Source organism: Juglans regia, chromosome 6, assembly GCF_001411555.2.
Source record: "Juglans regia cultivar Chandler chromosome 6, Walnut 2.0, whole genome shotgun sequence".
NCBI lineage: Eukaryota > Viridiplantae > Streptophyta > Magnoliopsida > Fagales > Juglandaceae > Juglans > Juglans regia.
Window position 1 is genome coordinate 12,506,675 of NC_049906.1, and position 12,483 is coordinate 12,519,157.

Sequence of the window (12,483 nt, forward strand, 5' to 3'; positions counted from 1 at the left end):
AAATTACGTGCAAAAGACTCGTCCCTTCAGACAAGCAAACCCAAAAGATAACACATTTGCTTGCTTTCTTTCTACGTCAATTACACAACAAAGAATCCGATTCCGACAGCAACAAAAGCACTTTTTATGGCCCGTCTATTCAAACGCGTTGAACTTCTTTACCGAGAAACGATTGATGGAGAGGAAGAGCTCTCAGCTCCATTGAATCTTATGGACCGTGAGAAACTGGCCGTTGATTCCTTAAGCTCCCGAGCATGTGTTATCAATAAACAACTTAGATCTTAAATAATTTATTTCCTTCAATTGGTAATGGGTTTTGTCAGAAACCAACCCTTTCGAATCAGGTGCTGAATGTTGATGGGCGGTGGAATAGGCCGCCATTTACCACGTATCGGGTCTACGTTGCTACCTTATTCTTTTGAAAAGAACCAAACTCAACTGGTATCAAGGACAAAACGTACTCAGAAACACTGATTTGTATCAAATGAATGATATGTTAGATGACTTGAATCATGTTGAAAAAACTCATCTACAAATTGTTTGCCCACTTGAGAGACACCGCTCGAGCAAAACTTCAACCCGAGAGTTCGCTTATTAGTTGCTCAGCAGGTAGCTTGAGTAGGACCCAGCCTGTGAGTTCGCTCGACACTCAGCTCGAGCGAGTGCCAACCCGAGAGTTTGCTCGTTTGTTGCTGGACAATCAGCTCGAGCCCAACGTCAACCCTAATGTTCGCTCGAGCACTGCTCGACACGCCGCTCAAGCGAATATCTATGCTTGGGACTTCTTGCATCGTGGACTATAAATACATGCTATTTTTCATGTATTATTAACTTTGAAGTAGCCGTATGATATTTATATATATATATGTATAGCGAGAGAGAGAGAGAGAGAGAGAGAGAGAGAGAGAATCCTTTTATAAAGAATCCTAGAGTTCAATGGGTGTAGCTGGGGCTTTGGGGGTGGTGATTTTATAATTGATCTCTTGTACTCCACTTTTGTTGATAATAAATTCATTGAGATCAACCCCACTAGTGAACATAGGCTCACATTGAGCCGAACCACTCAAATCTTAGTATTCTTTGTGTGATTGTCGAATTTTCTTTTGTTTGCTTCCGCTATTATACTTCAAATTAGCCTTTGATAACTAGCTAATCCCAACATGATACAATCAGCTAGAGAAGAAGTCTTATAAAGCAACCTTAAAGGCTAAGATCAATAGTTGAAATCTCTCTTTTTTTTTTACCATTCATTTGTAAGAGGGAGGTGAGAGAAAAGTGACTTCATTGTTCCCACTTTCCAGCTAAAAGTAACAATTAGGGAAAAAAAAAAAAAAAAGGTGAAATATCACAAACGTCACATAATATTTCCAAGCTGAAAAACAAACTTAAAAGCAGTAAGAGATTAGTAGCATACCGAGAATCCATGTGAACTTTGAAGAGATCTGCCATGGACAACAGAAAAGTACCCAAAAAACCAAGATACTAAAGGACGGCAATGCTTTGACATATATGGTTTCTTCTTAGTGTTTTTGACAGCAGATTAATGTTACAATGAGGAGAAGCATCAGCTCACAAACTGTACTAAATTCAAAAGAAAACTAAAGGGCAGCACACCTTTTAAGGGCTGGCAGACAAAACGAATTTTCCCTTGACAAGCTAAGCCGTTCAATGTACTAAAAACATCCATTGATTGCATACGTTTCAAGCAATTTCTCACCTTTCTTTGAAGGAACCGTTGTGAGACCTTCTCAATTCCCATGGTGGTAAACATCCTTTCAAGGGTGATTGTAGAAACAATGAAGATGTTGACAATTGCTTTTGGCGCATGGAGATGGAAGATAGGCAACTGAAGGCACCGGTTAGCCTCTTCTTCTCGCTATCATAGAGTTGGTAACTAGGGTCGTGCCTCACAGCAGATATCTTGAGGGCTTCAGGTAGTACCCAATTGCATATTGAACCTACCACAAAGTAAGAAAAAAATGATTAAAAAATTACATAATCATCATGGCATATGACAAATTTTTGAGCCTCTCCAACTAGAAGTAAATACCTTAGAAAAATAAAAGGCCCCTCAGAATCTAGAGTAGCAAGCAACTACAAGCAAAAGTTGTCCAGCAAGAAGGTGACAATTTTAATAGAGAAGTTACCATGTTGAAATTAATTATGATGTCTGCATCTTCAGGGTCAAAATAGCAAAATTTTTCATTATGACTTCTACAAAAATACATTTATACGGTCATTTATGAAAAAATCTACCACCTTTTGATTGGATAGGTAGCACTAGCAGAACAAGTATGGGATGAGAATGTAGAAAGCTTCAATTTCTGGGGGTACAGGGAAGTATTTTTTAATCCAAAATGTTTAAAATAATATTTTGCACAAAACTCAGTGCAAGTAGTGTGAAATCAATTACTAAAACAATGTGTCAGAATTGGAATAAGGAAAAAGTACCTATTTTTGCCAGTCGATTCACCCATTTTGGAATTGGTTTTCCTGTGAGCTTGTAACATACGTCCTTGCAGAAATGATTGCAGTTCTTGGCAATTAGGTGATAGGTATCACCATTGTAGCTCGCTGAGTGGCGCTCCATGAACTTTCTCACCTGAATAGGATCCAAGCACGTGGTCCCAATGAATATTGACTTCCTGAACTTGAAGCCTGGGCACTGCCGGGGTTCAACCTCAAAAACCCCACTTGTAGGGTAGTCATGAGCTCCAAACGCATATTCTACATTGTGAACTGTAGAGTGCAGTTGGGGCTATCAGAAAATCATGGGCTTCATTTCATAACCAAACGGTAATAAAAAGAGGAGAGAGTAACTAAGTACAGCGTTCATATGCTACTTTCCTTAAAACTTACTACCTATGCCGCTGTTCGATGCACAAGAACTGCCCCTAGTAAATCTGGTGGATCCCTATCTCATTGCATTAAGTGAACAAAAGCTTATCTATCTTCTCTTGGTTTCTGGATAAGTTTGGATGGTGTAAGCAACTATGAACGGCAGTCGGGAAACGCCACATTATAAGAGTGAGAGAAACATCTCAAAATGCAAGTTTATTGTCAATCACAATACCTCAGCTTTTTTAATTATCATTTTCTCTAATCTTCTGAACTTTCATAATAGGATAGAAAGATCAGTGCTACCTGTTGTGTTTTGGGGAAAAGGTGATTGCCAGAATCCCCTCAGAACACCAACCTTTATAAGTGGAGATCAATTGTCAATAATCAATAAGAATCAAGAAAAAAAATGGAAGTATATTATTTCTAACCACTAGTTGCACTACATCTCCAGTTCAATCATAGTGATATCTTACTTTCCCCATTTTCTGAATTAAGAAGAAGAATGAGGGGAACCGCTTAAAATTGAAAGCAGGACTTCAATCCTGCCTCCCATCCCAGTAATGATTTTAGCTGTAATTTCAACTTTAACTAGACCACATGCATCCTTCAGTCAGCAAATTAGGTATCCACCCAGCATGTATTATGAATATCTTCTTCCTAGTTTCTCAACAAGATTTCTTATCCCAAAAAAAAAAAAAAGGTTTCTCAACAAGATTCATATTAAAAACATTTCTCTCATTTAGTTTCTATCTCTATAACCATCTTCCATCTTTTGTCCCTTCATTTTTCACTTATGGCAAAGAACTCGTAAGGTTTTAAGAGAAATAAAGTTGATCCTTGGGTTTCCATTTTGAATCGATAATCCTTCTGTCGTTAGTGACCTTAATGCTATGCCCCACCAATGCCAATAGAATTGCATCAAATGCAAAAACATAATCTTGGCAGTTCTAAAATAGATGCAAAAACATAAAAGTACCTAAGCTTACCTTCCACACCAGAATGAAATATACCAAGGCCTGCCCAGTAAACATAGCCATTCATGGGTGTCAAGTCATAGACATTGAGATAGACTGGTGTATTGCCCGGACCATAGCTAGTTGACTTCATCTTGGGGAACATACGAAATTGGGTGGCAGATTTGCTTTTCACACGAGACACACAAAACCGAGTGGCTGATTTTCTTTTCAAACGAAGAGGCATAATGGATTTCCATCCTTTCTTTGATCCAAACTTCATGTTTCTTCAATAGTCAAAACAGAAATCAGTTGATGACTTTCTCCAACCTGAGCATATGGATAACTATGCAAACATTAGCCCCTTTATTTTAAGATATATGATCAATGAACAACAATACTAATGAAAACAACAAGAAAACAGAGAAAGACAACCCGAGAAGGTGTTATAAGAATGCAGTTATGCGATGTAAGCTATGTCTGCCTCTTCTGCGGTTCAACAACTCTGATACAACTAAATCATGTTGTTTGTATTTCTTCAAAATTAAAACTTACTAATGTAGCTCAAGAAATTACAGTTTCCTTGAAAGTGATAAAGTATTCATAACATGGAGGAAGGTTTTGGCTCAGAGCCAGCTTTATATGGTGTTTAGGAATTAATCTTATCTAATGCACAGATATTTCTCTTGGTTATTTCCACGTATGGAGAAAACATTTTCTAAAAGATAACCACAGAATAGAAAAAACAAGGGGAACAACAACAGGCAATAGTAAGTGCAGAAATCAAAAGCTAATACAAGAAGATCGAATGCTAATTTTTTAATAGAAGGTCCCAGTTGGAGCAGATCGCTGTTTGATGCTAGATGACAAGTTATGCTTTCAGAAGAAGACTAAGGGGAAACCACGGATGGAATATCAGGGCGTAGACATGCAAATAGAAGAAATCCATCCACCAAAATATTAGGAGGCAGTGACAGAGGGAGTGATGGGTGTGTTACAAAAAGAAACTTTGTACCATGAAAACTTGGTCAGTATAATAAAACAAGTTAAACTGGAACTCTTGCTGAACATGGAAATGAACTTTCCAGGATTTGGTTAAAGAAAAATTAAAAGCCAACTCTGTTGTAGTTTTCATCAACAATCACTTCATGGAACCGTTTGTTTGAAACAGTTTTCATCATTGTTTTACCTTGAAATCAAGTACCCAACTAAAAAATTGGAACAACATCATCAAGCATCAAGGCTCCCAGATTCTGATTCTTTCTGGACTGATCCTACAACTTCAGACATTCTTTTCAGCGTCACACTAATTGTTTGTTTAAAATCTCTCCTTGTCAAATTGACATTCACTGATAAGTGTATATACTGTCAATTTGTCAAATTTAGTTTCTTCTCTGTTGTATGTATTTTGCTGGTTGAGATGAAACCACTCAATGCTAGTAATGCATATTTTAGGAAATCAAAATTAAAGGACTGATATTCTGTAGAGTTGTAAACACGTTAGAAACTATATGCATCGAAGAAGTTTACTTTATTTATTTTATCTATCAAAAAACAAAACGAAGTTGACTTTACTCCTAGATAGTTAGTTATGGATCAGTTTCTTCAAGGACAATTGATAAAGGCAGAGAGGGAGAGAGATTAAACCCAAAAAAAAAAAAAAAAAAAGGCCTCCACTTCTCCTTATTCTATATGGTGAGGGCAAATGAAAATTTTAAACCACAAACAAATAAAATCGTAATAAATTAAAACCTAATAATAGCATGTAGTTCTAACGAAGTTCACCAATTTCTCGCCACCAAATGAGCTCTCAGATAACTAAATTCAACATAATTAAAAACAGAATAGACAAAAAGAAGCATTTCAGATCTAGTCGAAACTGTAATGCACCAGAAGACAAAACACACAAATACAGAAAATGCCCTCCAGAGTAAGAGATTAGAATGGCAAGAAGGATAGCCGTAGCTACTTACAGCTAAAAACAAGAAACACAAATTTGTCCCATTACGGAGAAAACACAGGAAATGATGAGAAAACTTGGTACAGAGCATAATTACCACGTCCAATATCTTTCCTCCTAATTTTCTCAGCAGCCAAACTGCCCCAGAATATAATTACTGATAAACAGAGACGAATATAGAAGATAAACGATGGGTATGCAAGACCAACCCAGAAGACATAAACTTTGGGTGATTAAACAGACACCCCTCACAATTCAAGGGAAAAAAAGAGAAGAAAATGGTAGAAGAACTCACAGATTCAGAGAGGACAGGCATTAGAACCCAACAAAACCATCTTCTTTACCATTGAAACAAACACCACGGTTCAAACCAGCAGTAAGTATGATCTACAAAAGGCCATGAATCATGATATTCCTCAAACAAAAACACTCATTCCCCAATCCTGACGCAACAAAAAACAAATGAAGTAAATGAAAATATAAAAAAGCCCAAATTTGGAAGTCAATGCCGACTCTCTCCCTCTCTCGAAGTCGAGGCTCTTGCTTCCTTTTTTTTTTTTTTTTTTCAATATATTGCACTGCCACAGTCGCAGACAATGGGGATAATTGCTGAGCTTACTTTAGTTTATAGTTGCAGACTTTGCAGTCTTCCAGATATAAGAATGGTGTCGTAGTTTTATTATCGTGTATGGATGATCACATCGTTTTTCCGTGAGCTCTATCTCACCCATTTCTAGGAACTAGGAAGGTTTAATGGACTTGAGGCCAGCTGTAGCATACATCAATATCAGGGCCCACACTAACCCTCTCTCCATGCCGTATGGAAATTTAGAAATAATCTAGGCGCCCATTTTTAACAAATTTGAATAAATACGAATAATAAATTTATATATAGTTTAAAGTTCTTCAAGTCTTGTGCATTTTGTCTGAAAATAAATAGAATATATTATGAAAAATATAACTTTTTTATCTAGGTCTTAGATTTATCTATTTTTTAAAAAAAAATTCTCAAGACTTGCATATTTAGAAATACAAATATCATTTCTTAAATATGAAATTTATATAAAAGAATTTAGTTTTTAACAGTCAGTTTTATTTTTTAATTTTTTCAAAATGAGCGTGCATAATTTATACACTTTAAAATTATATCTAAAACTGTTCATTCGGATTTCGACTCAAGAACTCGGGTTTATCCAGACCAGAACTCGGGTTTCAAAAAGTTTTAAGTTGTCTCGGGTTTACCCAGACCAAAACTCGGGTTTCAACTAAAACCAAGATTGAAACCGGTTTTTAAAAATCTGGAACTCGGGTTTCAGGTTGTACCCGATTTGTTTTTTAATTTTATTTTAAAACCAAAACCTGTATGTTATGAATATTTTTTCATGAAAAGTTTCGTTCCAACCTCAGTCATAAGTTGTCTCGAGCAATTGAAAATACTTGAGATTGATGATAGTGAGGTGGAGGAAATTGTTGCAATTGAAGGAGGAGTAGGAGAAGCAGTTACAAGCTGCTTGGTGTTCTCTCAAGTAACTAATTTTGCATTTTAACAAAATACAAAGGAGTGCATGTTTCAAAATGACCAATGTTAAAAGAGAGTGAATTGAAGGATGTGAGAAAGTTGTAAAATGAGAAAAAAATAAAAAAAAGAAAGAGATCGGGTGTACCCGGATTTTTCTATTTGGGTACCGGCCGGAACCCGAATAAGACCGGACTTGAAAAAAATCCGGTCCAAATGAACAGGCCTAACTATATCTAATATTATTCTTTTTAATAAATTTTTTACTATAATGTAATAGATATATCGATATTTATCATGTCAATCCTTCAATATTATATTTAGAGAATTATGAGAGCCAATTTTTCGTACATACATCCACATTAGTCATAGACGGGTGCAATGTAAGGGTGGCAATTCATGTGTTTGTATCATGTCTAATCATGAATATTAGACTATATAAGTTAATTCAAATTTAACCCATTAAACTAAATGTATCAAATTCTAACACGACCCATTTAGATAATAAATCGTGTCGTGTCACCTGTTTTGATTCGTTTAATAATTAATTTTAAATAGGTAAATACGACACAACTTATTTAAACACATTTCATGTGAATGAATTGAACTAACATGCATAACTCATTTGACTTGATTAACATAATTTTATATAAAAGTTAAAATCTATATTTCTTAGTAGCCACAATATCTTTTAAAAAATAAGACAACCTACTAACAAAAAACTATCAATATTTTCTAAATTTTAATATATAATAAAACGAATATTACAAACTCTACAATAACAAATATAAGTATAGGTCTAGAATTACAATTTAAATAATAAAAACATAAGCATATTGAGAAATACTAATATTACAATTAAACAATAATAAAATTGTAATTTTGAAATAAAATTTAAACGGGTCAAAATTGATTGATTTTGGGTTAAGCGAGTTGACTCATTTATAAATCATGTCTTAACGAGTCAGCCCATTTTGATTAGAACCCATTAACATCAAACACAAATTCGATAATTTTGTATCGTGTTCATGTTTGGTTCACGAGTCGTGTCACAAATTGTCACCCCTAATGCAATACAATAGAATAACTAAATTTATTAAATAAGTAATAACTTATAGAATTAAATAAATAATAAACTCAGGTTACTACCTGGCTTTATCCGGTTATAAAAACCTTATTATTCAATTATTAAGATTGTAACCGAATATCTGAATTTGTCAAACAACAATTCTAAAGATGAGAACTACAAACACAAAATGACTTTATTTTTTTAAAATAAAAATGATGTCGTTTTATTTGTAAGTTGAGCTATTTATAAAATGTCAAAACTACGCCGTCGCTTAATATAATCATACCCGCATCTAGATAGGGGTGGGTGCATAATTCGGGTACCTACTCAAATGAGCCATATTTTTTGAGTTCTAAATTTGACTAGAAAAATAAGATCCGGATGCACAACCCTAAAAAAAGCATATCAAGTATAAAGCACCTTATAATTCAAAAGTGAAATATATTGTCCCTTTTTCATATCTTTCTTGGTTATGAATAATATATGAATTAAAATCTCCAATTGTTTCTTTCTTAATGAACCATATGAAGTTATTTTACTTAGCACAATACTGTTGCATGGTATTGAATTCAAACATTAATTAATTGTGTGCAATATTATGAAAGAACTTCATAATATTGCACACAATACTGTTGTACATCTGCCTCTTTCCATTGCTATAAAAAGAAGTTCATCATCTTGTGGTCAGGAGGCTGTTAAATTCCCACCAATTCCAGCTCTGCATTAATACCAGTCAAACGACATAACAAGATTGAACAGAAAAAAAAATAAAAACGACAGAGAGAGGAAAGCTCAGTTTGGTATTCAGAGAATCAGAACTCAGAAGAGGACAACAATTGCTGTATTACACTTGTTGTGGATTATATGTCCCACGTGCATTTTCTGCAGCTGCGCTGTCCTTATCACTCAGTTTTTTTTTTAACTAATTTTTCATTCAAAAAGTTTATCGCAATAAAATATGATATAGTAAATTATAAATTTTTTTAATATAAAATAGATTTAATAAAATATATTAACTTAAGTAAGTGTATAAACTATATTTTATAAAAAAAAATTTTATACATCAACTATTGTTCATTTTTACACTTCATATTTATAATTTTTTTTTATAAGGTGTAAAGTGTTTTTTATAAGATGTGTAGTACGAGATAGTGAATAGTGACTGATGAGAATAATTTTTTTTTTTATAAAAAGGAGCGCAAATCAAGAATTTTTATCGAATGCTGTAAATTTTTTTAAAAAATTATAAATTAATTAAAAAATAGTTTTTTAACATTAAAAAACATTTTAAATTTATTTGCTTCAACTGTTTTTTATGTTTAACTTGAATGAATGAAGCAGAAGTTGGTTAAATATTGTATTTAGAAACAATAAAAAACCAGGCATAGTAAGAAAATTGGGTCAAAAAGTTTTACCTGAATACATTTTTTTCGACGAAATTTCAGGTTTTTAGTGGCGATAAGTTTTCGCCAATAAATCATTTAAAAAGTGATAAGTCATTACCAGCGATGTGAAAATCGCTGCTAAAATCTTAATACCAGCAATTTAAAAATCGTCGCTAGTTAATTTACCAAACCAAACGCTAATGATAGCAATTGAAAATTTTTCAATCACTGCAACTAAGTTCCCCAAAGCAACAAGTCAGTTGCAGCAATATGAAAATCGTTGGTAATGATTCATTGGCGGTGATCTAACAATCGCTGCAAAAGAGTTCCCCAAATCAACAAGTTAATTGCAGCGATGTGAAAGTCGCTGGTAAAATATCAAAACCAGTAAATTAAAAATTGCCGCCAATTAATTTTGAAAACGAAATGCTAATTCACGGCGATTTTATAATTGTCGTTATTCAATTATTCCCAGCAATGAAATGATCGTTGCATATGTGTATTGCTCAATTGTAGCGATGTGAAAATGGTTGGGATGAAGCTATAGCGGCAAACTTTTATTGCTGCAACTGTTATTTCAAAACCGTTAATTCTATAACGACGATTTCAAAAAATCGCTAGCAAATTGTATTTCCGACAATTTTGACTCTTTTAGCGAGATAAATTAATCGCTAGAATTAATATTTTCCAACGATTAACAACTGAATCGTAACTTGAAATTGTGGTGATTAAGGGTGCTATTTGGGCGAGTAAATTTCGTTGGTAAAAAAAATATTTGTCGACGATTTTTGGCTTCCTTTAAAGTAGATCTAAAGTAAAGTTTTAATATAGACGAATATCTAGCGATTTATAAATCACTAAAAAATGTTATAGGCGGCGATTTTGTGAGCTTTACTAGCGAAAATGAATCGCTGGTAAATGTATTCGGCCTTGTAGTGCGAACTAAGGATTTCATCACTTGCCTGTCTCATAGTAAGTAAGAAAAATATATTAAGAAAGTTAGATTATTTTAATTGATCTATGTTATAACTCATTTTATAGTTATTAATATTATTTTATTAAAAATATCAATTTTCTTTTTTACTTGAATTTCAAATTTCCCGTCATTTATTTTTTATATTTAAAACAAAATTTTAAAAAGAGTTTGTACGCGGATCGATCTAACTAATGTTTAGTTTTTGTCGAAAAGTATTTATGCTTTACGACGTGTGTATATAGATATTCATTAAATTAATAATTTTTTTAAGAAAAATTTTATTCATTATTTTCATATATCACACACCACATTTGTTATTATTATTATTATTATTTTTTCTTGCCAAATGTGTAATATATGGATGATGAGTAAAATAATTCAATTAGTTTAAGAAGAATAAAATAAAAAAGAATTAAAAAATAAAAATAAGTGTGGTGTGTGAGAATGATAAGTAACAAAACTCTTTTTTTTTTTTAAAGCTAGAAATGCAAAAGGGGCAGTGAAAGAGGCCGCACGTGAGATTCATGCGCTGCCATACCGATGAGTGCTTGTTGTCGCCACACGTGGCATTCTCAAGGCTAGCGATCTCAGATTCTTCAGACCTGACCATCCTCCACTCTCTTTGTGTGGGATGTGGGCGATTATCTGTCAGCGATTCGGTTCATCTCTAATTTGTTATTTTGTTATGTTTTTATTTTTCTTAATCATGGATCGTGGGAAATAGGTAGTGAAAGTCTCTAACAACCAGTCTAAACTAGCGAAATGCAGCACACACTACTTTAATGTGACTTCTAGTCGTAGTGTATAATCTATTTTTGGTTTGTATTAAAATCGCTTAAAGTGACTTCTCTTTATAGAAAATTGGTTGGAGTCAAGTCATTGGTACAAGATTCTTCTTCTTTTACTTATGTTTTGTGTTCTATTTCCTGGTTTAAAATGAATATTGGAACCTCTTATTCTGTTAACTATTATATTTTGTAAATATTAAATATATCTATAATATGTCTATTTAAAAAAAGAAAAAAGAAAAAAGTCTCATGCAAACTTCAAACTTGTGATGATTATGTCTCTGTTTTGAGTCTTTTGGACACAAGCAGCCAAAGTGGTATCATAAGCATTCAAGAGAGACAAGAAAACCGTACTTTCACTTTATTAGGTGACATTCAAAATCAAATCGGATAAAAGATAGAATGACCATTTTCAAGATCAGAAGAAATCTGAAAAAGTTTAAGGCAATTATTAATGTAGCCCCAAAGCTAAAAAGAGAGGCTAGTTTTGGTTGGTGGTTGTATCAAACAGATGTAGAAATGGATTGCTTGAAAGAGTGGCAAAGAACGTTGCATTATTGTGGTCCATCGGCATTCTATTGGACGGAAAACAGTGTAGTATTGTGGTCAAAATTATAAAAAAATAGATCTTATTAATTTAAAAAAAAGTTTTTTTTTATATTTTTTTATTGTAAAATCTATTTTTTTATAAAGACTTGCACGATATTTATCTATTTAAAATTTATACAAATTATTTATAATATAAAAGATAGCATATAAGACTTGACTAATGATACACGTATAATTTTTTTAAAAATTTTTTATACGATCTTATTTAAATAATATTATTTTTATAATTTATTTTATTAAAATATCTCTAATTTAAAATATGGTCGTGTAAAGAGTTGTATGTATATAATTTTCAACGAGACTAATGAGCCTATCTATGCTTGTTCAAGAAATTAAAAGCATCTTAACATTATTGTAAACGGTAAATTCAAATGCAAATTCTCCAA

At 33.1% G+C, this 12,483-nt stretch overlaps 1 protein-coding gene across 2 annotated transcripts; it reads right to left on the reverse strand.

Moving 5' to 3' along the window:
* Nucleotides 1–1,480: 1,480 nt before the first annotated feature.
* On the reverse strand, nucleotides 1,481–6,370 carry LOC108995570 (deSI-like protein At4g17486). 2 transcript variants are annotated; one of them, XM_018971156.2, is made up of 4 exons: nucleotides 6,050–6,370; nucleotides 3,828–4,124; nucleotides 2,452–2,739; nucleotides 1,481–1,958 (listed from the first exon to the last, which is right to left on the reverse strand). In XM_018971156.2, the coding sequence occupies exons 2-4, from the start codon at nucleotides 4,075–4,077 to the stop codon at nucleotides 1,714–1,716; spliced, it is 783 nt and encodes a 260-aa protein (XP_018826701.1). In that variant the 5' UTR covers nucleotides 4,078–4,124; nucleotides 6,050–6,370; the 3' UTR covers nucleotides 1,481–1,713. The 2 variants fall into 2 exon arrangements, with proteins under 2 accessions (XP_018826701.1, XP_018826702.1); XM_018971157.2 differs by having other exon boundaries at nucleotides 3,828–4,140; nucleotides 6,050–6,362.
* Between the last annotated feature and the right edge of the window lie 6,113 nt (nucleotides 6,371–12,483).

What these genes read in the sequence shown, in the direction of transcription:
- LOC108995570 (XM_018971156.2), bottom strand. Translation starts at nt 4,077, where the DNA reads ATGAAGTTTGGATCAAAGAAAGGATGGAAATCCATTATGCCTCTTCGT. An exon ending in ATTTCATTCTGGTGTGGAAG is followed by an intron (nt 2,740 to 3,827) that starts GTAAGCTTAGGT and finishes TGCACTCTACAG; the next exon opens with TTCACAATGTAGAATATGCG. An exon ending in GAATCGACTGGCAAAAATAG is followed by an intron (nt 1,959 to 2,451) that starts GTACTTTTTCCT and finishes ACTTTGTGGTAG; the next exon opens with GTTCAATATGCAATTGGGTA.